Source organism: Canis lupus, chromosome 6 (genome assembly GCF_048164855.1).
Source record: "Canis lupus baileyi chromosome 6, mCanLup2.hap1, whole genome shotgun sequence".
In the NCBI taxonomy this organism is placed as follows: domain Eukaryota; kingdom Metazoa; phylum Chordata; class Mammalia; order Carnivora; family Canidae; genus Canis; species Canis lupus.
This window is the reverse complement of record NC_132843.1, coordinates 35277822-35303962: the sequence shown is the minus strand read 5'-3', so window position 1 is coordinate 35303962 and position 26141 is coordinate 35277822. Positions and strand designations below refer to the sequence as shown.

The window sequence follows — 26141 nt, the reverse complement described above, 5'->3', positions numbered from 1 at the left end:
TAATAAATGTACAGCCCAATAATCTTTCAAAAGGAGAAGTGTTTTCTAAGTTACTGAAACTCCTGAAGATGAGGTTTCCTCCCTAGTTCTGATGGGTGCTGAAGCTTAAAGGGACTCAAATACACCTGAAAGGTGACAGGGCACTTACCACAGACAGTGTCTGTGCAGACTCGAGGGCTACAGATTCTAATTTTAAATCAAAAACACTTCTACATATGAATATAAAAGTACATATCCAACTGGGTAAATATGCAGGCATCCAAAAAATGAAAGGCAAAGGTTTTCATCCAAGTGGGTCAAGGAACCTCTTGGACAGATTAAGTAATGATTCAAGGAGTCAGTGATCCCAAACAGTGAGCTATGGAAGAGCTATACCTATCCAATAGAGACAGTGCTGGTGGGGTGACAGATAGAGCAAGAAGTTGAGAAAGAATCTTAAGCAGACTCCACACTGAGCATGAAGCCCAATGCAGGGCTCAAACTCATGATCCTGAGATCACAATCCTGAGTTAAGTCGGACACTAACTGGGCCACCTAGATGCCCCAGAGCTGTACCTATTCCTAAAACCTTCATTTATATCCTTTATAGTCTCTGGAAGTCTGAGTGAATGGGATGAGATGGGATGGGATGGCATGAGATAGGATGGGATAGAATGGGATCGAATGGAAAAGGGTTAAAATACTAGAGCTAGAGGAATACTTCTAAGGCATCACACTCCTCCATTTGGTAAGGAAACTGGGACATGTGACCTGCTGACAGCTGGAGGGGAAGCTGTATCTATGGTTGCTGGGTGTGCAGACAAAGAGCTAATGGCTTATTTGACTCCACTTGTGCTCAGCTTTCATCTTGAGGCTACAAAGAAACTGAGACACTCACATAATCACTGAACTTATAAGATACAGAGAGACTCAGATTACCCATATTACCATATTTTTGGAAGGACCTCTTCAAGATGCCAGGAGGGTCTAGCATAATGGACTGGAAGAAGTTTATTAGAGCAAGAGTATCTTCACTAACACATTTTTCATGTATCATCTTTTGGCAAACATATAAACTATTTCCATAATGGTATACTTTGAATTACTCAGTTGCTAGGGATTCCAGTTCCAATTTTCCAATGGCCCTCTTCTGGTTTCTGAATCTAAAGTGAGTTTTTAAAAGTTCTGGGCGTCAATATCCAGGAGTAAGGACTGTGGCCCATTGGCCTCAATGCTGCCACTGGACGGACGTCCTGGGGCTGACTTTCCTCACCTGTACAATGGGCAGCAGGGAAAGAGACACATAGAAGGTGATGTCTTAGAGGAACACCAAGCTTGAGAGGTCTCACAGTCACATGTATTAAGAAAAATGCTCTATCCCAGGAAAAATACTAGGTCCCTGACATGCATACTTAATCATTCTTAACATCGAATAAGGTGAGTATTGCTCACTCCATTGTACAGGTAAGAGATCTAAGGCTTAGAGAGGTCACCTAACTTAAACAAGATCACAAAGCTAGTAAGTGTTGAAGCTGAGATGCAGTCTCAGATCTCACATCTGGACCTGCACCTGCAGAACCCCCTCTGCTATACCGCCTTCCATTCAGGTGCCACTCAAAAGCATCTGGAGATGGGGCACTGCCTAAGCACAGCAGGGTAAGTTCCATCCCTCACTAGGAAATTCTTCCTAACTGGAAAGATGTATCTTTCAACAAACACCCGTTGGTTTTAGTTTTCTGTTGGGGAACAAATTAGTTTAGCAGAGATTCTAAATGTCTTCTCTGTGTAAAACAGAAATGCATAGAAATGCATTTATGGGTCAACAGTACCAGCTATCCTGCCATTTTATGTCTGTGGACAAGGGAGCAAAGAACAAAAGGGTTTCAGAATCTGAAGGTCATGGGTGAACCCTTGCTGTCACTTTACCACTAAACAGCTGAAGACTTTGAGCAAATCTCTTTGCCTCTGCCTCTACTTTTTCTTCTGTAAAATGGAGTTACCTCTTGCCTATTTCACGGGTTTCTGGTGCTCAAGAAGGCATATAAAACTTCTACATAAATACAAGCTATTTTTATCATTCGCAGCCTATATATGGGGTTAGAGTCTAACTCCACTAATTTCACAAGTGCGAGGAATAAAATACCTTTTTAAAAAGTCTCTCTGGCCACAACTTTTGGTAGATGGTCCTCTACCTAGTGAAGATGAGTTCAAACATGAACAAACATTCTGAAGAGTTTTCCAAGACTGGTGGAGGTTTAAGGAAAAGTAGAATCACTACGACCAGCACGAGGGCCACGTTCCTTAACATCCTGGATGGTTTGTGGCATTAAGAAAAAGATATAGAGGAAGATGGGAGATGGTTACTTGTTCCAAGAGGAGAGTTTAGTTTCATGGCTGAGGCATATTAGTGACTCTGAGACTGGCCCAGCCTTCAGGGAGCAGACACACGATCATACCCCACCAAGATTACTTTTGATGAAATGCATCTTAGAGAACCCAACTCCTGACCAAGTCAGAGCTGTCCTCTGAGTTCACCTGGGGATAAATGATCTCCCCAAAGACAGATCCCTGAATCCTTTCCAAGTCATGCTGATGAGGAGACTGGATGTGGCAACTTCCTTTGCCATTGGTTGTCGAGTTGTTGATGCTGAGTACACATGGCACGATTTGATGCCCGCACCTCCATTTAATGCTTTGTATCTTATCTGGTGATTTCTGAGGACCACTGCTGTCCCCAAGGGTTTGCAGGAGACAAGCTCTGCCTCTTATCTGAGAGCCAGGGACGTTATCTAAATAGCTGCCACCTGCAGAAAGGCTGGTGTCAAACCAAATGCACTGGTTGAAGTACCTTTTTTAGAAGGGACAAGCATATATACTCACATATGTGTGTGCATACATACACCTACTCACACACACAAGACACTCCTGGAATGAATTATTTGCCAGGCTGCTAAAGTCCACAGCAGAAGCAGGCCATGTTAACCTGATATCCCAGGGACCTAGCTCCTGTCCCTACCTGATTCCACATCTGCCTTCCTATCTAAAATGGGCCCTTCCCCAAAGCTGGTCTTGTGGGCAGGAAGCCCTCAGCAGCAGCTGGGAGAGGTAGGGCTTGGTGAGCTCCCAGAGCCACTCTCTGGGAGTCACCGGCAGCTGTCTTTGAAGTCAGGAGAATCCTTACTTCCCCAGGCTAAGGGACCTTTATTGTAGTCAAGAAGGAGGAAGAGGCAGGTTAAAAAAAAAAAAAAAAAAAAAAAAATATATATATATATATATATATATATATATATATATATAGATGATGACACAAAGGTTGCTCTTCACAAAGCAGAGGGAAGAGAATGGCTTCCCATTCTCCTCCAGGCTCTGGCCTCAGATGACAGCTGAGCACAAGTGGAATCCAATCAGCCCTTAGCTCTTCGTCTGCACCCCCAGCAGCCACAGATCCAGCCTCCACTCCAGCTGTCAATCAGGCCAGAGCGCTCAGTAAATGCCCATGATTAGCGCCTTCCTCAACTGGGAGTGTAAATGGAGAATCACAGCTCACTCCCCAAAGTAGCTGGAGCCACACACCCATTAATTTCTACAGAGCCAAATGTAACTAGAAAATGAATGCTCCTGTACACTCTCCAAATTTTATTTCCCTTGCTAAAATATTCGGGGGGAGGAGGGATATTTTTCTCTCTTACAATCTCTTCTCATATTTGAAATGATCTGTATGTTTGACATTCAACCAAATGATTCTCTAAGGGAGACGATGAAGGCCCCTGCACCCCCATTCGTCAGTATTTAAGGCTTAATGAACTCTTGGCGAGTTCTCGTATCCCAGAGCTTCATGTTTGTTATTACTGTTTAATGGTGATCTGTCCAATGCTCCAACATGCCAAGAAGCCTTGCTTGTAATCAGGAAAAATATATTTATTTACTGGTTGTGTAATCTGGACAGGTTTTCTGGAGATCGCCGCATTCACTAAGAACTACCACACCCAGCTGTGCTGTTTGTATTTAAATCCGGGCATGTTCCAGTGAGGGGGGCACTGGGTCTGGCCTGCCCAGGCTGCTCCCGCCTCCATCTCACAGATAATCTCCCTCAGCTGTGTGTGAATCTGGACTGAGAGGGGGTATGTTCAGAGCTTGAAGCCTTTGGGTGCAAAAGATGCTCTACAAATGCACATTCAGAGTAAACAAAACCCATCAGGCCCCTGCAAGAGTCCGACGCCTGATTGCACTACACACATCACGGTGGAATCTGCAATCGGCAAAGTAATTGGTGTTATTACAGCTGATGGGGGATTTCTGATGCTGCCCGAGCTCTCCTTTGAAATAATACTCAGCCATTTAATTTGTCCAGCTCTCGTTTGGCTGATTGCTCTTTTCTGCTGGAGTTTATCAAGAATGAAACGCGCTGTCTCTCCAGACGCCTGCAGGCTGAGATTTCACAGGCATTTCTGTTTTCTCTACCCTCACCACTTCTCTTACGGACTCCATGCCTTACTCCCCTATCACAAGATGCCAGTATTACAGGAGGTGGGGGGCGGGGGGCGTGCAGCGGGTTGTCAAACTTTGATTTAATTCAAAGCCGCATACTTCTGGTCCCAACTCCAGAGCTACTTGAACACTCCAGTTAGACCATAAAACAACAATGAGAGACGAGTAAACCTCCAAAGATTTGGCTATACTAAAGAATGCTCATGCCATTTGGTAGCTCCAAAAATCAGACAAATAATAGAAGACATCTTCATTATAACCACAAGGCTAGAAGGCATTAGAGAAATACAAAGATTTGGATATATGCATTTTTGTTTGGGTGATCTCTTTACACCCTTGCTATACACACATGCATGCCTAGAATGGGTTCTACAAACACTTACTGAGCATGTACTTTTTGTCAGAAGCATGTAGATTCTTTCCTTTATATGATGCTCATCCCCCCACTCCATTCCTCACTTTGGCATTTCTGCTGCTACCCAGAAGAAGGCCAGGAAAGCCAAATTTAGCCAGCTGTGTTTTCTTACAGTACTGACAAGGCTGGCATCTGGGCACAGACCTCTCATTTCCATCAGCAAGCTACTTGCCCAGTAAGTGATAAACTGTTTACTAGAGACAGGAGTTCTATGGCCAGGGTAGCTCTCCTCTACAGGTGCCATGTCAGTCTGATGGCCCACAAAATCTAGAACCCACATGCTCCTTGAACCACGCCTTGCCTCACTTTTAATACAGAAACAACTGAATTTATGGATCTGAAAGTCATCATATAAAATGCCCTCAAATCCCTGAGCCCTAACATAGTCTCTCTGAACAGCCCCCATCCAAATGCCCTTTGGTACAGTTCCTCACTGACTTTTCTGGGCAATAAGGCACTGTGCTTATGATTATTCTACACAGTGCCAGGGTAGATATTCAGAATTATGCTGAGGATCACTGGACCCAAGGGGGTTGATTCAGATGAAGCAATACTCTGGTGGTTGGAAAAGCTCAAGATTTTTGTTCAAGACCATTTTTTAAAAATGTTTATTTATTTATTTATTTTAGAGGGGGGAGGGGCAGAAGGAGAGAGAAAGATAAGCCCAAGTGGACTCTGCATTGAGTGTGGAGCCTGACTCAGGGCTCAATTCCATGACCCTGAGATCAGGACCTGAGCTAAAACCCCTAGAGTCAGATGCTTAACTGTGCCAGCCAGATGCACCTATTTAAAATCATTTTAATACTTACAGCTAGTTCTTCTCCATGGGGAAGAGAGATGTTAATTCAGAAAGTGCCATGGGTGCTAAGAGAAGGAAGCACTTCTGGATGTTCTTGTCTCCCAGCCAATGGTCCTTCTCTATCCATTATCCATTCCTGTCCATCTCTACCCTCCTCCCTCCCCTTCTAGGGTCATTCATTCAGGACCAGAGTGTCTGCCATTGCTCCCTTTGATTGGCAAGCATCATAAACAAAGTAATGAAAAGATTAGGAGAGGTCTAGATGTTTTGTTTGGTTTTCATGTAATTCTTTAGCAATCCCAAATTCTAGCCTAGAGTTGCAATTTGTGTCCAAACCGGACTTGAGCCATCCAGGGTCAATTCCAATTATATAACTCGTAAGAGTAATAAGCACTGTTAGTGCACACTGATGAAGTGCTTACCAGATGCCAGACACTATCCTTTGGGCCTATCTATTCAACCTTCCCCAAAACCCCATTGGATAGGTACCCTTCTTTTACTAGTGAGGAATCTGGGCCACAGAAAAGTGAAATAACTTGTGGAGGTCTGGCAGCTAGTAGAGGGCAGACCTACTAAATGGGCTAAATAAGCATCCATTTTTTACTATTTACAGTAATAAAGATGATAACATCATATCAAGCTTTTCTGTTTCATACATCATTGGCTTGGGATACCTGTTGGTGGTTTTGCCAGAGGTTCTGACAAAGATTTCCAGGAAGGTGGGAGATGCAAAAGGAAACTCACGTGCAGAGCTAAAGTAGAGGAAGGAGATGAACATTATTAGGGAAATACCTGAAAACCATGGTGGAGGTTGTTTCCAGGCTTAATACGGCTTCCAGACACAAGCCAGCAGATGGCTGGAAGGTGCTGTTTGAGGACTGCAAGCTGTTTCACTAGGATGGGCCCTTCTCCTGCCAGGGCAGGGGGTAGGGGGTCTCTTGACACCTCTCAATTGATCCCTTTTGTTTGGAACAAGGTGGTAGGAAATGGGTTGGGGAGATGGGTGACAGGACAAGAGGGCTGAAACATGAGCCAGACAGTATAGTTGGAAAGAATTTTAAAAGTGAGTTGGAGGTCTGGGCCTTCTTTCTCATGAGGCAGGCTTGAAAATGTCCTGCTAAAGGCAATATGAGGACGACACCTTCTTTCAAGTCCTAAGGTGGTCTGTGAATTTGCATTTCCTGCATGTGAGTCATTTCTAGATCTAAAAATATAAAGAACAAAATGATGCATTGTTTTAAAATCTAGACACGGGGAAATCTGACACTGTGACTCAATCTTCTAACAAACACATATTTGAGATACATCATCAAACATCAATGACCCCAGACCCCAGACTCTAAGCAGAGTGACAGGGCAATTTTTAAGAAGCTCTCATTGCAGCCCCTTAACCAAAAGGACTGGAGAGAAAAACAAGAATAGAAAACCAGAAACATGGAGACAGTGGAAGAAGTCAGAAAGTAATTAATGTGTTGAGTCTCAAGGAAGGATGGAAATCATCCAATCCTATACCTTTGTTGCTAAGTTTTTTATTTTGTTTTTGTTTTTGTTTTTGTTTTAGACATGAAGACTACAGTTGAAAGAAGAGAATCCTATTCAAAGTTAATCCCCACTGGTTGGCCTCACTTTGTTTATATTTCTATTCTGAGAAGTTGAGCCTAAATCAGATTTTGAAAGACTCAGTCATTTTTTGAATATGCTAGCAGGGATAACTTCGGCTGATTCCTTTGATAAAGTGGAAAAACTTTCTGTATAGAATAACTCCTCCTTTCCCAACACCCACCTGCCATCTATCAATTTTCCTGGTGTGAACTTCTGCACATTAGGTTTGTTTTAAGTTCGGCCCACCTGCACAAGGCCCTCAGATGGTCAGAGCATCTTGGGAGAAACAAAATATTCACTGAAGTCTAAAGAGATTTAGTATCCCAGGAGAACTTATTAAGACTTCAGAATATTCCACTGAAATGCCAGACACTCTGGAAACACCTGGAGAACTTCTTTCTCCAGGACCAAATGCCAATGCTGTGTGTGTGTGTGTGTGTGTGTGTGTGTGTGTGTGTGTGTGTGTGTTTAAACAAAACATTAAAAACACTGTCAAGGCAGAGAGTGCAAAAGTTGTACCTGTTGTATGAATCTGATGATTTCATGTAAGAAAAGTAACAGTGTCAGTTGAGTATGGGGTAGGTATATGCCTGTGAGCAAAACATTCTTGTTAAGGATGCTCTGTTATTGTCATAGATACCCATGTCTGGAAAGATAAGTAATTAAGTGGGTTGTCTTAGGAATTATGGGAAAAGATCCATGGTTTGTGTAGGTATCCTACAAACAGAAAGATACCTTTATAGGTGGAGTCATTTTGAGGAAGGAGGGCAAAGGAGGGGGGAATATTATTTGTAATACACATATATTCACATGAGCTCACAGAAAAAAGGCAAAGAAAAATGAGTCTAGATCCTACCCTTTTGATAAAAACTAGGAAACCATGTAATTAGAACAGAGCTTCTCAAATGATTATCGATGAATGACCAGATATTTTTACCCTGACCCATATTTTTGTAGGATTACTTTGGTAAAATACTATAAAGATAAATTAGTAGGAAAAGGATGCTTGGGTGTCATGGAAACATCAAGTGGCTATAAAGGTTTCTAAATACTCCATTTCTAGATGCATCTCATGATGGGCCGGTGACACACACTGGACAGGCCAGCATGAGTCTGCAGCCCACACTCTGAATAGTGCTGAATCAAGGAGCAAAGGTTCACAGTGGCTGATAGAAGGTAAGCCAGAAGATAGATCTTGAGAAAATCAACATAGCTCCTGACATCAAGGATGTGGTGTGGGGCCCAGCTAAATGCACTCTCAGGGTAGTGTTGTAAGACAGATCTTTAAGGTATATATCTTTTTGGGTCCAGAAAGAATGTCTAGGTAGCAGAGGAGACTAGAAACCCAACTCTATCACTTGCTGGGTTAAAGTCTTGGGCAAGTCTCAAGTGTTGAATGAAAACAGCAGAGGAAGAGCATAGGCAGAGGCTTTATGGAATCCATGCTTAGCAGTGCTTCCTTTGCCTGGACGGCAGTTTCTTCCTGGCTAAAGTCTTTTTTTTTTAATTTTTATTTATTTATGATAGTCACACAGAGAGAGAGAGGCAGAGACACAGGCAGAAGGAGAGGCAGAGACACAGGCAGAGGGAGAAGCAGGCTCCATGCACCGGGAGCCTGACGTGGGATTCGATCCCGGGTCTCCAGGATTGCGCCCTGGGCCAAAGGCAGGCGCTAAACTGCTGCGCCACCCAGGGATCCCTGGCTAAAGTCTTGATGTGGGGCCATGGGAAGCCCATGGCACGTTTCTGACACTGGTGAGACAGTATTTGAATGTGGGGCCTTTACCTTCCCTCCCCTTTAAGACTTTCTCTGTGCTGCAGTCTTATCTAGAAAATGAGAAGGTTGATTTAGATCCTGAGGAGCTTCTGAAAATATCAATACCTGGGCCAAGACTAACTGAATGGGCTGAGACAACCTTCACGATTCTGTATTTGGGCATTTGGGAAGGACGGAGATGAGAACAACAGAAATTCTTTGCCAGGATAGAAATCCATGCAATGCTCTGCAGCAATGCCCTCTACTACTCTGAGATGTGCCAACTGCCTGGAACCTGGCTAAGTTTGAGAAAACTCAACAGAACGTACAGAGAGAAGATGAGGCTGTTTGCCCATGTATTGCCAGTGGTCAGTCTGGGTTTGAGGGTTTGACTGATCTTAGCAGCATGGATAAGCTCGGATTCAAGATGGCACAGCAGAAGTGGTTCAGGTCGCAGAAGCTTGATCCAGACTGCCCGGCTTCAAATCCCAGTTCTGCCACTTTAGGGCTTTATGACTTTATTTTCTCGGTGCTTGTAAAGTAGGGATGATATTTTTGCTGGTTTCACAAAGATGTTGTAAAGATTAAATGAGATAACACACGTAAGGTTCAAAGAACACTTTCTGGCATGTAGTATACGCCTAGTAAGAACCTGTCACACATACACTCAACCAAAGGCAGGGTGAACGTGTATTCACACCAATTCCTATGGTGTCCAACAGGGCCTGGGTGCTCCAGAAAATCCAGAAGGACAAGCAACTTAGAAACCCAGGGATTAATGCTAACAAGAAAGTACCTGGGAGAGAACTCTAACTCTCCAACCTGCCCACTTACCTCTCAGGATACGAGCACTGGTTTGCAGTAATCAAAAACATAGAACATCATGCAGCCCTAGGCCACTGTCATGGCCCCTTCTCTGGAAATGTGCTCATTTAGGATATCTTCCTCCTCAGAAACTCCATGGCCATACCTTCCTAAGAAGCAGCTTCTCCTGATAAAATATTTTGGGTTCTTGCATTAAAAACTTCCAGGTTAGGACTCATGGAGCCCAGGATATTATGCAGATGATTCTACCCTCTGATGATGTATGAACAGAACTGATGGTAAGGCCTGGGGAAAATGGAGCAAGGTTTGTTTGAGGATGACAAAGCTCTCCTCCTATGAACATTGGACCATAATTATTCTTAATCCACTGGAGTTTCTAAGCCTGCACTTCTTTCCGGGCACCCATTTTGTTTAATGGTATCCTTATTTCTCCAATCAGCCAAGTACTTGCCGGCTCCCATGAATGTCCCTCCAAAATTTCTTTGGCATTCGACCCCTCAGCAACAGTCTCACAGACCTACGTCCCATGGCACAGTCTCATTACTGGGTTCCTTCTTCACTTCGTTCAACCTGCTACTCATGAGGTAATTCTCTCCCCTCATGGCACTGGCTCTTCTCCAGCCTCAAACCTTCACCAGCTCCCACCTTCAGATGGGTTATTAAATCTAAACTTTGGATCCTGATTCAAATGCATCAACTGTAAAATGACATATTAAGATAATCAAAGAAATCTGAGTAGGGAGAGTAGGGACTGGCTATCAGAAAATATTAAGGAATTACTGTTACTTTTGATAGGTGTGATAATGACACTATGACTATATATAATAAATATTTTTAAAGCCCTTATTAGTCAGAGAAACTTCCTGAAGTATTTATGAATAGAATAACATGATGACTGGAATTTAAAAAAAATAATCCCCCCAAACTTAAAATTTTAATTATATACATACAAAATTATATAGATACATAGATAGATAGATGACAGATGGACCGACACTGGTTATCTATAGGAGTATACGTAAAGTAAGATTGGCAAATGGCAATGGTAATTATTATTGAAGCTGGCCCAGCAGTGAGCTGGGAACCAATCATATCAGCCCCAGAAAGCGGACTGTCAGAATTAGTCATGGTGGGGATAATTATACCACAGAAATCAGCAAATGCTATAAGCCAGGGCTTTTGTAGTAACAAACCACTGAAGTTGGATAATAGATAATAGAAGTTGGGTAGTATACGGAGGTTTATTATACTTACTTTGGTATAAACTTGAAAACTTCAATAATAGTTCAATTTTGAAAAAATCCAACCATTTTCCCCAGACATTTAAGACCTTCTGCAATTTGGTTCCAACTTAATTTACAACTTTTCTCTCTACTCCAGGGATCCAGAACACTCCCAAGCACCTCATCAGCCTTCCCCAGCCCTGGAATAAGTTCACTACCTCACTAGCACTATCTTGGCCCAGGTACACAATTACACCTCTACCTGGAAGACTTCCTCGCTTGCTCTATAGAGACACATTGTCTCCTTCTCCTGAATTTTTAAGTAATTTAACCCGTAGTTCTCTAATGGAAGAAAAAATTGAATTCACTGCATGTGGCAGGCATCACTCTAGGCTGCTTTCACAACATTGTCCCATTTAATCCTTACAACTATCTGTGAGATAAAGCTACACAACTTTTTTGTTTGATAAGGAACACAAGGACTAAAGACACGAGGTAACTTTCCCAGGGTCACAAAGCTGGCATCAGTGGGAGAACATTACAGAACTGACAAATTCTGGGGAAGCGTCTGCACAGCAGGGAGCCCCACATAAAGGTCTCCATGGGTGCCTCTGAATAAAATGGCAATTCGGTGACAGAAAGCTGTTTCCTTGACACTGAAAAATGTCTTCCTGTGTGTCTTGATGTACTCTCTTCTCACCTTCCACAACAATATACCCTTGGCCATAAGAGCAATAGACATCTTGGAAATTCCTTAAAAATTGGCTACCCTTGACAAGACAGCTAGCCCACTTGCCCCACAAAATCCTATAATGAGACATACTGGAAGTAAAACTCCATTTTTTTCTGGAAGAAGTATCCTCCTCTGGTCTGAGACAATGGGGAGTCTACAAGATAGGTGAGAGCCAAGTGCTTTAGTGGGCCCTCTCCTCTGCAGGGAATGCATCCTTTCAAGCTCACTTTCCCAGCACTGAGGCTGGACATGTGAAACCCTGCATCTGAGTGTGTGTGGGCCCATGCCACGTTATTTTTTCTTGTTCTTTCAGCACATTCCCTACCTGGGGCCCTGTAAGTGTGTACACAAGTGCCCAAGGGTGCCTTCACATGGACACTCCACTGAAAACTTTAAGAAGCCTTCACATCGGGGCACCTGGATGGCTCAATCAGTTGAGCGGCCATCTCTTGGTTTCAGCTCAGCTCATGATCTCAGAGTCCTGAGACTGAGCCCAGCATAAGGCTCCACGCTCAGTGGGGAGTCTGCTAGAGGATTCTCTTTCCCTCTGCCCTCCCCCTACTCTCACCCTCTCTGTCAAATAAATAAATAAATCTTAAAAAAAGAAAAGAAAAAGCCTTCCCATCCCTGCAGGAGCTGAGAAACAAAGAATTAACTGCCAAGAAGCCCTGGATGCCCCTTGTATCCTAGATGAGGATAGTAGATTCAGCATTTTCCTGGGGTTGCTCCTGGAAATCTCAGCCTGCAAAAGTAATGTGACATCTAGCAAGGGGGAAGTGGTAAATATATGACAGGACCAGCAAGCAGACCAAAATAGCCAGCTGCTAGAAGAATCTTCAGTGCCATGGAAAGCATGCAAAGTGGAAGGTAACAAAAAGCATATAAAATAAGATACTACATTTTGAAAAATCTGATAGATGCATACATATCGATGAACAACAAAAACTGTAAGACCCCAAAATGTCATTATCTAGATTTCTGAGGTAGAGTAAGAGGAGATTTTTTAAGTTTTTCTATACTTCTCAGACTTCTTTTTTAAGTTATATTTTTAAATAATGTCCATCACTTGCACAGGTCACAATTTTTTTTCTCATGATAAGAACTTTTAAGACCTAGTCTCTTAGCAACTTTCAAATACACAGTGTTACTAATTACAGTCACCATGCCATACTTTACATCCCTAGGACTCATTTGTTTTATCACTGGAAGTTTGTACCTTTTGACTCCCTTCACACATTCCAAAATTTCTACAGTGAATACTTAACAGCTTTTATACTAGGCAAAAGAAGAAAGGAGAAGGAAGGAAGGAAGGAAGGAAGGAAGGAAGGAAGGAAGGAAGGAAGGAAAGAAAGAAGGAGAAAGCACACAATTGGTGGATTTTACAAATAGGAATAAGACACCTCCTTTTATTCTCATGGGGGATGGAGAGGGATGGTCTGGCAAAAGGGATGAGGATCCTCATTTCCAACCATCCAAAGACAAGAAGAAAAGGAGACTCACTGTATCTGTTCCTTCAAAAGGCAAAAGAACAGGATAATGGAAAATAAAGATGTGTTTGAGGTGGGAACCAAATGGAAGAGAAGGGTCTGGGGGGTTTAGATGTAAATTGCAGAAGCTTTTCCACCTGTGCCTTTAAAACTTGCTGAGAATGGTAGGTACCTGTCAGCCCAGGCCTGACGCTAGGGGACAGGTCTCCCCTGTGCGGCGCAGAGGACAAGCACACCAGCCCAGGAGAACATGCACTCCTATCCTATAAACCTTGAAACCTTAGCATCCACCATCAGGCTCTTCCTTGGAAGTAACGTCCTTATTCCCAGGCATGGCATGGTGTCTTTACAAACCAACAGTCATGGACAGAAAGACAGACAGTTGCTTCCTGACCCTTTTCTTCTCCATATGGACCCACAAAGTACAGAGTCCACTATAGTTGCTGCTCCACACTTTCAAAGCTAAGAGCCGTCAAAGATCAGTGAGGAAACGATGTCCCTTTTCCCTAAGCAGTTGCAGCCTGAACGGGCACCAAGGAAAAGAAAACCCTTTACAGGCCCCTGATACATGTGAATTCGATGGGAGCTGACAGGCCCCACTGCAGTGACCCTGGGGGAGGTCAGGGGGTTGGGGGGTCTCGGGTATCTCAGTGAGGTCCCCTCCTGAATGTCTGCCACGGTTCCCAGAAGGGAACGTGTCCGTGATTGCTGCAGACATCAAGATGCGTGGGGCTCAGTTTCAGCTGAAACCAAAAGCAGAAAATAACAACAGAAGCCGACAATTTGGTGCAGTGGGGCTGAGAGAAGGCAGCCTAAAGCATGTGGGCAGCATTCTGTTCCTGTTCGGAAAAGCACCCAAAAGGGTGGTGTTGACTTGAGACACATCCGGGCCTTTTTGATTTAGGAATAACACTGGAGAATTAACTTTGATCTGGGCATTACGCGCTGGCCACAAGATTCCCTGGGCTTCCTGGCCTCGGGAACACGCATCCTGAGGAGTGAAAAATATGCATTTATGTCTCCAGCCTCAGGGGAGTGGCACACAAATGGAATAATGTGGAAAGGTCAGACAGAACCAGGGGAGTGAGCCATCTGCACCAGCTACTGTGGGGTTATCTGCGCGAGTACAGGAGCTGCCTTTCCATCATCATGGCCTCAAACGTCATTGAGGTACCTCAGATATACCTAACTTTTCCTTCCCTTAACATTTCCCTTTAAATCTACTATCTAGAAATGCGGCTCAACAGACATGGAAAGAATGCGACCACCTCAGAAAGAATTGATGCCAAAACCACACACACAGACACATCCACATGCCCCTTCCGTAAAGTCAGTCTCTACTATGTGCCTTTTCAAGCCACAAAACATTGCACAAGCCTATTTATTCTTTGTTTTTATACATTTTCAGGGAAAAATGAATCTTTAGCTGGGATGCCACTGCGTGTGAGCGTGGCCGTGGACAGGGTATGGGTAAATGTTGATTTTCTGATGCTTTCGTTTCACATTCCCTTCACTCCCCTGGAAGTTTGTGTGAATATGTGAGTAAGTGATTATCAGCTGTCAATAGTTGCCAAAAGGCTTGCTGGTTACCTATTTTTAAAACCTCATTGCATCAACAGAGGATCAACAAGGATCAACAGACGGACACCACACCCTGAACGGTGCGAGGATTCATCTCTGCCTCTCCCTCGGAGCCCTTTGTTTTATGCATTCTCTCTCTCTCTCTAAGCCCTTGCTTTCCACTCTGTGTTCTTGTCCTCGGCTCCCTGTGTGGTCTGAGGCCATTTCTTACCAGGACCCGGGTCCTCTGTGCCCCTGCAGCATAAGGGGACACACAGGGTATACCCCACATAGAAGTGTAGTGAGGGCATGGTGAGCTCACAGATATGAAACTGATTTAAAGAACAAAACATTACCAAATATAGGGAATGCTTGCTACTAGAGAATTACTTGCTCTGTCCCCAAAGTTGTGTGTCCTGAGCTATGGTATCTCCCCACAAAGGCAGAGAACAATGGGGTCCTTAGGGCAGGTGCCGGGTTAGAAAAGTGACAGCAAGGTTCATATCCAAAGAGGGACAGGACCAGGGATGGAGGACCACAGCTGTCATTCTTGGGTTTACCTCTCTCTGTATATATGCTCAGTCTCCACTGGGGTGCCTAGAGAACACAAGGGTCTCTGTGTGTCTGCTGTGTATGTGTGTTGATGCTTCTACGTTCCTTCATTGACAGTAATCTCCTTCCAGAGATAGGGAGGGTAGAGTTGTTCCATCTTTACCACCGCCATGGAGGTTCTCAGAGAGCCCTCGCCTGCTCCGTCCTGTGGTCTGCCCATGACAATCCCCAAACAGCATTCTGGCCAGAGATAATGGTGGTCTCTTCCCTGCCCATGATCAGCAAAACACAACCATCTGCCTATGCAAGAGTCTGAGACTAACGTGGCTGCCACACCTTGACTCTAAGTCATTTGCACACGGAGAGTTCAGAAAGGTAAGTATCCTGTCCCCAAAAAGAGAAGTACTGGGGTGAACGCCAGCCCCACCCTGACCTCTACCTGCTTGGTTTAGCCTTTTCCTCTGGTAGGCTGTTCACCACCATGCATTCCAGCCATCTTGGCTTACATTCCACCCCTGCCCCCGCCATTATAAAACATAGAGAGACAGCAGAAAGAGGTTGTGTTTGCCATGACACGAGGGGTAGCTGCAACCAGAGTACAAGCTACCAGGTCACTGTCAAGGTTGAAAGCGTCAGACTGTCAGAAAAATTGGAGATCCATTATGGGAGTTTCTGTCCTGGTTCCAGTGTTGTTTGCTTACAACCAAACTATGGGGCATTTCAACTCTCCCAAGCTTCACAAAGGGACCCGGTGGACTTACCTGTGGCTGAAATCCTTTGAGGTCGCTGGCTGCAAGGTCACTGGCTGAGAGGAGCTGGAAAAGAACAAAGTTTTTCTGAGTGATACTTCTCTAGGCTTGTGCACAGTATCCACTGGACAACTTACAAGGAATGGACTCACCACCGCCCAGCTCCCAAGCTCGAGAAGCAGAATCACAAAAGGCAAATGTGGTATTTCTGGGCTAGGAACCTAGACCCAACAGCCTTCTCATCTTGTGTCCACCACACCTCTGACTTTTTCTCCCTCTGCGGCCCTCCGTCTATGTGCCACCAATTCTACTAAGGGTTGTAAATCACGGATCAGGGACTCTGTGTGGACACCGGGAGGTCCACAAACTTCTAAAATTGTGAGTATAATTATGCACAAATTTACAGATGTGTAACACTTCTTTTGGGAGAAGGTCCCTGACTTTCTTTCTACTACCAAAGTAGTCTGTGATACCACGAGCTAAAGAGACAGTTACAGACCACCTCCTCTGGGAGGCCTGCTTCTTCCTCTTCCTCTTCCCCTGCTCTTTCCCCTCCTCTTTCTTCTCCTTCTCCTTCTCCTTCTCTTCTCCTTCTTCTTCTATCAGACCAGTAAAAATAACCCTTCTCTTTATCCACCTACACATGACTCAGCTTCCTGTCACTGTATATTACCTCTGATCTTATATACTATTCAGGTGTTCATAGCTTATGCCTCAAACTGCCATGTACAATATTGGAAAATAAGAGTCAGGTTTATATATTTTCTGTGCCTCTGTGTTTAATCAATATTAAAGGGTCAAGTTCATGTTTTGATATTTTTGCATCTTCTCCAGAAAGCACTAAATAGAAGCATACGATTAATTACTAAAATAATCACATACTTTATTGTTGTTCAAAAATGCTGGGAAATTGTGGGATAAAGAGAAAAAGGGCAGATGCTTATTTTGATTCAAGGAGTGTGACTGCTAGCTTTGTTAGGCCTGGAGAGCGTTTGTGAAAAATAGGAAAGATTTCATGTTTGCTATAACAATATTTTGTTTGGTTCAAGAAAGAGAGGGGGTCATGCTGCCTTCAGGAAAGCTCAACTGGGCTGTTTAGCTCCTCTAAATCATTTTGCCAAAAATGATACAGAAAGTGGTGTTAACTCCGGGAAAGAGCAGAGATGAGGTGGGGAATGTACAGGCTGTCCCTTTGTCCCCACCCCAAGTCCTGAAGGCGAGGTTCCCCAGACTGAAGGTGCCCAGAGAAGGTGGCACTACTCCTGATGGACAGCCAGTTTGGATCCTCTGTTTGTTATGAAAGAGCCATGCAACAGGCCATTAGGGTACTTAACTAGTCATGGAGGGCCACACCTAATCATAAGACAGTCCCCACCATTAAGGAACTATAGGTTGGTCGAAGATTAGATATGTATATGTCATGTGAGCAGAGGGTAGTGGTGTGTAAGCACAAAACTGCGTGTGCATAGAGCAAGAAAGGTCGGGGTGGGGGAGGGATACTGAGATCAGATGCAGTTGGAACTGAGCCCTGCGTATGGAAAGGCAGCAGGCAAGGAGGTTCAGGTGAGGCAGCTTCAAGAAGTGGACAAGGGATGCCCCTCCCGCCCCAGCTCCCCGTGCATCTGCTCATGCCATCCACGGCGTACATCCAGCACAATGGAGAGAGTTAGGAGACATTGTGCATCGAGGATTGCTTGGGTATCCAGCAAAGTGTTTGCTGCTTAAAACTCTTTTTCATTTTTAACCTTACAATTGCCACACGAGATAGAAAGCATCTCCACTTTATGGATGGGAAAATTGAGACTTAATGGAAGATAAACAACATTTTCTAGGTCACACAGGTGGTATATGTATTGGGATTTAAATCCAAAACTATATTTTCCCAAAACTCCTCCTCTTTCTGCTGTACAACGGTGCTTCTGGACAATAGCAGGCTGGAGATCATCTGTTGAGGTGCCACGGTGGAGGAAAAGAGATGAGTGCTACTTTCTGAGTCAATGAGCCACGGGCAGTAACATAAAGCATGTCCCTATGAATGACGCTTCACTACCCTTCTTCCACACATTCTTTCATTTAATTGGCAAGGACCATCTACTCTTTGGAGCTTATCAATGCAGTGTAGGCCTCTAATTTGAGTTGAGTAAAGATTAGGGTGGAGCTGGGGAGGAGAGACAGAAAAGCTGGAGGGAGGTTTGAGCACGGCAGTGACCTTTGCAAGGGCAGAGCCATCAACATGTGTTAGCATATTGGACCAAATCTCCGAATTCTCCAGGCCTTGGGAATCCAGCAGGCAGGTGCCTTTCTTCCCCCACTTAACAGGGTTCACCAGATACGGAGAAGGCGTGAGACAAAACATCTACTTCCTCCTAGCTCTGAGATGCTTCATCTGGAAATCAACCACAGGCGTGTTCAAAGCATCTCAACATATGCACTGTTCCCTCATGTCAGCGGTTTGGGAATTGAGAAGTTGCCAGATCCATCTGCTTGGCTGGATATAGAGATATGGCATCCTTGGTTATTACTTGTTAGGTCTCTAGCTCAACAAAATTAGGATCTATCCCACCTTCCTAGAAGCCTCACATCCTCTTTCCTTCTCTTAAAAGGAAATCAGATGCATGCAATTTAGTTCTTAATTATTTAAGGGTCTGTTTTGTGCTGTCGTGCGTATTTTTTAAAATTATTTTTTCACCTAATAAGACCATGCCCAACAAGAACATGATTTCTATTTTATGTAGCTTCTGCATTCTTCAAAGTGATGAGAGGAACCTAGACAGGTGATTAGTCAATAAATACCTATTGGCCAAATGACTTAAAAGGAAAGTGGGGAACACTGTCAACCTCTAGGTAAGGGCAAGAATGGCTAAACTGCTGAGCCTGGAGAACAGAGTGTGAATGTGAGAGATGGCTTATGACACCCTTCAAGTCAACAAGGGGAAATGGCACTCAGTATCTACAGCATTTCCTGCATGAAGGAGGCACTCGGATATTTGAATGAATTAATTAACTTACATGATGAGAACAAGTTATTTTGTCCCCTCTGTAGGTTTTAGAAGAGAATATTGGCTTATACTTCAGTGTAGGTGTCAAAGGTTAAACTGAAGGAAAGATAGGATGAAAGGGAAAGAGGTTGAGCAGTGAATGAACCCACTACCTGACAGAGAGGGGGAGCTCCCCTTCCTGGGGATGAAACGATACGATGGGCCCGAGGCTGCTTAGACATGTTAGCTTATCCGAGGTGCGTTTGGGGGAGGCAGCAAGGAGGTGTCAGTTATGGTTATCAGGTAACTTCAGGAACATCTGAATTCTTTACCTTGGAGATTCTGAACTATTTCCCTCACAATCTAGCACACGTTTCAGGTGTTATCTGACCTGGGAAATAGCCAAAGGCGGACTTGTGACCTAGTCCCTAGGTGGTTCCTGAATGAACTAGAGCAGAAGTCTGCTTTTCCCAAACTTCCAGCCAGGACCCCTTGCATGCCTTGCTTCTGGCTTCCACTCTTGCTCTAACCAACTACATGAGCTCTAGGGCTGAACACAGACCCTGCTCCTTGACCACTCCCTTTTACAAAGCTGATTATTTCCTAGATGCCTACACATCATGCACTCAGGAAGAAGAGAGGGTTGGCTGAAGCATCTTGCTCACATGCGGATTAGAAATACAGGACAGGAAGTCCTCCTCTATGGTGAAATTGCAGCCACCTAGATCTGGACCCCCCAAAGAGTATCAGGACCTAAAGGAGACAGCGGAAGTTCTCTGGGTGGATGAAAAAAAACCACCGTGTCCCCAGAAGGGTCAGGAGCCACCTCTGCTGGGGAACCAGAGCAAGGGCACGTGGTAGAGTCAGAGAGCCCCCGATGTGTCCTCTCTGCCCCACCCACCTGTCACCCAGAACAGCTCTGCTCTTCTCTCTTTCATATACACAAATTAACTTGGAGTCAAATGTTTTGCCCCTAAAACAAATTAAAACCTTCCAGACTAAGTCCTTACTTTGCCGAAGTTGCTAAGTGACTTCTCAAGATCACATGGCTAGTTAACAACAAGCCTGGGTGAGTCCTCGAACCCCCAGTCCCTCTGCAGACACCCCTAACCCCGACACAGTGGCTGCTTGCCTCTGTGCTGGATGTAAGATAGATGTGCTCAGAATACCAGGGAAACTGAGGCCCACGCATGAAGACACAAATGTGTCCCTCCCCAAAGCCATGGTTCTGAAAAGCAATGATCCAGACCCTCTCCCAGCCATTGCCCTACTCGAGGATGGCCTCATTCTGTCCCCCTGGAAAAGCCTTCACTGCCCAGAGCAGCCTGGCTGTGCAGGGAGGCAGCAAGGGAGGAAAATGCAATCTGCCTTGGCTCTGGGGACTTCAATCAGGCTGAAGTTAATGAAAAGGATCCTGCCTTTTCCCAGGACTGCTAACTGTCTGCACTGCTCCCAGCGAGAGGGTTGAGCGGGTGCTGGGGGAGCAGGGCAGACAGAATTACATTTAAAAGGCAAAGGAAGGAGAAAATTCTTTCATCTCCCTGGTGGAGTGGGCAGTATTCCTGGGGCCCTGTCTCAGACCATTCTCATTCCTGACACGTCTTGCTGTTCTCTGGAATGGTCCACATTCAAAATATTAGGATGATGACCCTGCTTTCCATTTTTGAGGAGCTGCAATTTCTCTCTTGGCACAAGTTTTTGTTTATTTTATTTTATTTGTCTCTCCAAGCCTAAGGGGTGGGTTAAGGAGCAGGGGGGAAGATGAAGGAAGCTCTGGGTCCCTGAGGGGGACAAGAGAAGAGTCTTCCACCTTCAGCTCTTCTGCTACCTAGCTCTCTGCATGGGGTCTCTCTTTGCTTCCCTCACCCAAAGTCACCTCCATCAAGCTGTGGTCAGCCTTATCTTGTGCCCTTTAGAACTGCCCCTCAAGCAGCTGCTCTCTCACTGCTAATTTCCAAATCTTCCCTCAGAGGAGGGGAGGAGGCTGCTCCCTTTCCCCCCTAAGCCCACCTGCTCCAAGAACATCATTTCCTGTCTCCTGGTCCCTGGCCAAAGGACACATCCCATCTGGGGAGAGTGGGGCCTATACATCGATCCCCCAGGCTGACCTAGGACACATGCATCAGGAAAGGGGGTCATTGATGCAAAAGGGGTGTTTGGGTCACCCTGGACATCTGTCCAGAAGGATCTCAACCTTGCAGACATACAGCTGGACAAACTGAAGCCTTGTTACACTGAGGATTCTCTAGATCATTTGCTCTTCCCACATATCTCCTCCCTTGTGGGGCAGAGAAATAAATGATGGGATGGGAGATGGATAGATGAATGGATGGATGGATGGATAGATGGATGGACAGATGGATGCAGGCATGCATGCATGGGTAGGTAGCCAGGTATATAAAAGAACAGAGCAAAGATGGCTTTGGGGAAATATGCTCCATTTTTAAATGGTCTTTAAATATACCATCCTTTAATTATTTTTTAATTAAGATTTTATTTATTTATTCATGAAACACACACACACACACACACACACACACACACACACACAGAGTGACAGAGAGAGACAGCAGGCTCCATGCAGGGAGCGTGATGTGGGAATGGATCCCGGGTCTCCAGGATCAGGCCCTGGGCTGAAGGTGGTGCTAAACCGCTGAGCCACCCGGGCTGCCCCTACCAGCCTTTAATTAAATAAAACTTCTACTTAGGGAGCATCTGGGTGGCTCAGTCAGTTAAGCATCTGACTCTTGATTTCAGCTCAGGTCATGATCTCAGGGCTGTGAGACTGAGCCCTGTGTCAGGCTCCACTCTCAGCAGGGAGTCTGCTTAAGGTTCTCTCTCCCTCTCCTTCTGCCCCTCCCCCCATTTGCCCTCACTCTCTCTCTTAAAAAAGAAAAACCTTCCACTTAACCCCATACACACTCCTCCTACACACATTCAATCTGTTCCCCTTTCCTATTTTGTGGAAATGGATCTTTTTTTCCCTCTTTGCTTTGTGAAGTGTCACTTGGTTCTTCCTTGGGTTCCGGGATGGACTCTGAACCCCATTCCAACCCAGTCCCTCAGCCCCCAAAGTTCAGGACAGCATCTGTGAGAGGCAATGTCCCAGTAAGCCGAGACAAACATCTAATCAAATGTGTGACCGAGGTTGTTGGAAACCAATAAGTCCCACTCTGTAACTTAGCAAAAAGGAAACTGAGGTTCAGAAAGATTGTGAGTCACCCAATGGATAATCTAGAACAAAGCCAACCCTATGTATGCAACTGAGAGAAAGTTTCAGATGCCCTAACACAGAGGACCGGAAGACTGCAAAAGAGCCGGGGGAGAGCTACAAGGTGAGTCAAGGATTAAGACAGAAGAAAGGGAAGAAGGTGAAGGTGATTTCCACCCAGCAGCAGGTCCTGGAAGCACCCACCAGCAGGTGGCCCCCGGCTCCACTGGGGTCACAGAAGGAAATGTGGAAAGTGGAATAAGGAGGTGAAATGGAACCATCTGGTCGCCATTCCCCACAGGGCCGGTACATGGCCATTGCTGTACAAAAGGGCATTAGACTAGGAGGAAGAAGATGCATGTCCTACCTTGGTTCCAGCTCAACTCACTATGGGATCTGTCATGGGCTCACTTTACCTGTCCGGGTCTTCTTTTACTGCCTATAGAATGAATTCTAGGTTCTTTCTGGCCCTGCAATTCTAGCTCCCCCAAGGGTTCCTTAGGTTAGGGATGAAACAGAGATGGAACAGACTGTCTCTAGTTTCTTCTCTCTTTTCTTTTCCAGTAACTCTCTCTTCAAAACACACACACCTTTAAGAGGCTGTCTACACTGTCTGGAAGGATCTCTAATCAGAAGGATGGAAGGGAGGGCAGCGGATGGTCCTATACTGCATCTCCATTATTGGACCAGTGTGCAAACAGGAACTTAGACAGATGGTCACTCAGACTGCTACACAGGTTCATCATCCCAGTGAGCCTGCAGTCACATCCACATTCGAGCTCACGGTAAACAACCTTACAATTCTGAAAGCATGAGTCTACCTGCCAAGACATTTAGGGTATCTGGTATAGAAGCCAAGCAGCCGGCTCTCCACCAGCCTAAGAAGCAAGTAACACACTTAAAGCTGCCATCCTGGTGTCCTGCATGCCCTTTTGCTAAATCCCCTCTGCCCTCATGGAATTTTAAAGGTTGAACCTGAAACCACTGACAGCTCCAGCCTTAGCTATGGAATCCCTTCCCAAAGAGCAACAAGGATGACTAATAATAACTGAATATAACTCCAAGCAAGCCTGGTCTTGATTTCTTATTTATATTTTTAAATGATGGGGTTTTAATATTCACAGGTGAGATCTCTAACAAAATCCTCTAGGTATGCAGCCAGAAGAGCCTTCTTCTTCTTTTCTTTCTTCTTCTTTTCTTTCTTCTTCTTTTCTTTCTTCTCCTCCTCCTCCTTCTCCTCCTCCTCCTCCTCCTCCTCCTCCTCCTCCTTCTTCTTCTTCTTCTTCTTCTTCTTCTTCTTCTTTTCCTTCCTTTTCTTCTTCTTCCTTCTTCTTTTCTTCCTCTTCCTCTCCTTCTCTTCTTTCTTCTTTCTTCTTTCTTCTTTCTTCTTTCTTCTTCTTCTTCTTCTTCTTCTTCTTCTTCTTCTTCTTCTTCTTCTTCTTCTTCTCCTTCTCCTTCTCCTTCTCCTTCTCCTTCTCCTTCTTTTTTTTTAGTTCCATGCATAACCTCACACATATTGCCTATGTCCACATGGTGGTATATGTATTTGGTTGTTGTCCAAGTCACAACTATCTCTACTTCTGAGTGGGAATGTCTTTAATCCTTCTCCTTGTAGATTAGAGCTATAACCACAGAGACCTAATGACAGAAGAGGACTCTAATGGCCTAATCTAGAACTCACTGAGACAATGAGTCTTGTTTTATGTTTCTTCAAACTTGTGAAATTGTGGAAGCCTGTCCCACTCTTTTTGAAATTCCCATTAGAATTATTTTTCCTTAGACCAAGAAAAACAGATTTCATGGAGAGCATCTTGTGTGGTGCTGGGTGGGAAGTTTACAAACTTAAATCTGGTATAAATTGGTGATGTGCAACATGGATAGTCACATCCCCATTTCTTAAGTATTTTGGTAAAGAAGGTTAAGTCGTTTCTGAAGGTACACAACTGCTAAGTGGTAGAGTGGTAGAGTGGCATTGGAGCCCTATTCGGCTGACTCCTGCTCTTCCTCACTACATCATAATACTCCAGGAGCCCTGCTATTTGGGGAATGTGTTTTATCAAAGGTTCTATCACATCCCCTGTGATGCTCTGGCACCTCAAAATGAGCCATGCATAACACACTTAAAGACCAGTGGTTTTCAAGGCATGCCCTACAGAGCCCTGGGTTCCACAGAAGGGTCCTGGGGAGTATGAGCAGGGGGGAAATGGGAGCTGAGGTGGGGAGTCCCTACCTCCAACCCACTTTATCCAGGGCAGCACAACCTCTATTGGTATTTCATATTGGACTTCCATGTTGATAATGTAAAGCTTTGTAAAAGAGGAATTTTGAAAACTCCTATCTTAGGAGGCCCTTAGATTGGAAAACACACCATTCATGGTGCTAACAGAATATACCTGGGGAAAAGAAAATTAACCTTTAGAACTCATTTTAAGGACACATTAGACCTCATTTTAGGAACACAGCCTTTAATACTTGCCATGAGTTACTCATCAGGAAAATACTTTCTCTTCCTTTCTTTACGCTTTCTGCCGGCAGTGATGTCTGCTCTCTTCATCTGAAGTTCGGCAAGCTACATGCTTAAGAAAGCATAACTAATTTACCAGGAAAGGAAGGAGCTAAAGATATGTTGCTTCTCAGGAACACAATCTGGGCTGTAGGTCCCTTTCTTCAAACAAAATGAAGAAATCACATTGCAAGCATCTGTGGGCTGTTTCCAAAGTCCGTAAAAGGCCAATAAAGGAGGTTCCCCTCACTGAACATATGCCAAGCAGGGCTGGATACTGAGGCTTGTCTCCCTTTTCTAATCATTTGCTGAGTTTCTGTTAGAACTGACCAGATGATCTGCTCCCTTGGCTCTAAAACTAGTATTAAAGCTTTCAAATGCATCCCCTTGGCGAATCCTGGGAAATTGATTTACACCCCTAGGCTCACTTGCAGCAGAGAATGGAAAAGTCAGAAGGTGCTTGCTTCAGAGAGGGTGTGAGCACCAGAGTCAAAAGCTCTGCTCCTCAGTTCAGTGCAGCCAATTTGGCTGAGAATCCAGGTCCCTCAGGCCAAATCTGGAGCAATTAATCACAATTACAGGTGGATATCTAAAAGGAATAAAGTCAAGCTGGACCCATAGATGCAAGTAGACATAGTTTTCATAAGCCTCACGTAAACTGAAGGATCTCCTCCAGAAAGCCTGCCCTGAACTCTTGGGAATTATAATATGAAAAATAATTTATTTTTCAGGACCCACTTTTACCTGTTCTTATACCAGGTAGATGCTTTAGCTTTATCATCCCTCTTAATGTTCACATTATCAATGCAGGGTAGTATGATTTTCAACAGTTTATAGTTGAGCAAACTGGTGAAATAATTCAGGGCTACAGAGGGAAAAAGTGGCAGAGCTGGAATGTGATCATGATGCTGAATCATGACAGTTCCAGTTCTCTGCCTAAGGCATCCATGACCCCCCTCAGGCATCCCTAAATAGACTGGTGCTTTCTCCCTTCCTACCATGCCAGGGAGTCAGCCCTGGCTTCAGGGGCATTTTTAGCATTGCCAGCTGTGCCCCAAATGACCTGCCATGCAGGTAGGAGCCAGGCTTCCCGTCAGCCCCAGGTAGCCTCACAGTGTAGGCATGTAAGGTAACGTCCTAGTGTCCTGATCTTCCCCTCAAATATCTGTGAACTCAAGATAACATTTTCAATGGAGCTCTGTTCACAAATTCTGGCTAACCAAGGACTCACTGGAGTCTGCTCTGTATACTAACACTGCTACAAACACAGTTACTTATCAT

The 26141-nt window shown here is 44.6% G+C and overlaps 1 protein-coding gene across 9 annotated transcripts in view; it reads right to left on the bottom strand.

The window, feature by feature from the left end:
• The window catches only part of SETBP1 (SET binding protein 1), a 358380-nt gene that overhangs the window by 160652 nt on the left and 171587 nt on the right, over positions 1 to 26141 (bottom strand). For all 9 annotated transcript variants that reach the window (XR_012032575.1, XM_072829431.1, XM_072829440.1 and 6 more), the window contains one exon: positions 16181 to 16234. Coding sequence is in view for 6 of the 9 variants with exons in the window: in XM_072829431.1 (XP_072685532.1) it covers positions 16181 to 16234 (54 nt within the window). In the remaining 3 variants the exon portion in view is untranslated. The remainder of the gene's footprint in view (positions 1 to 16180; positions 16235 to 26141) is intronic.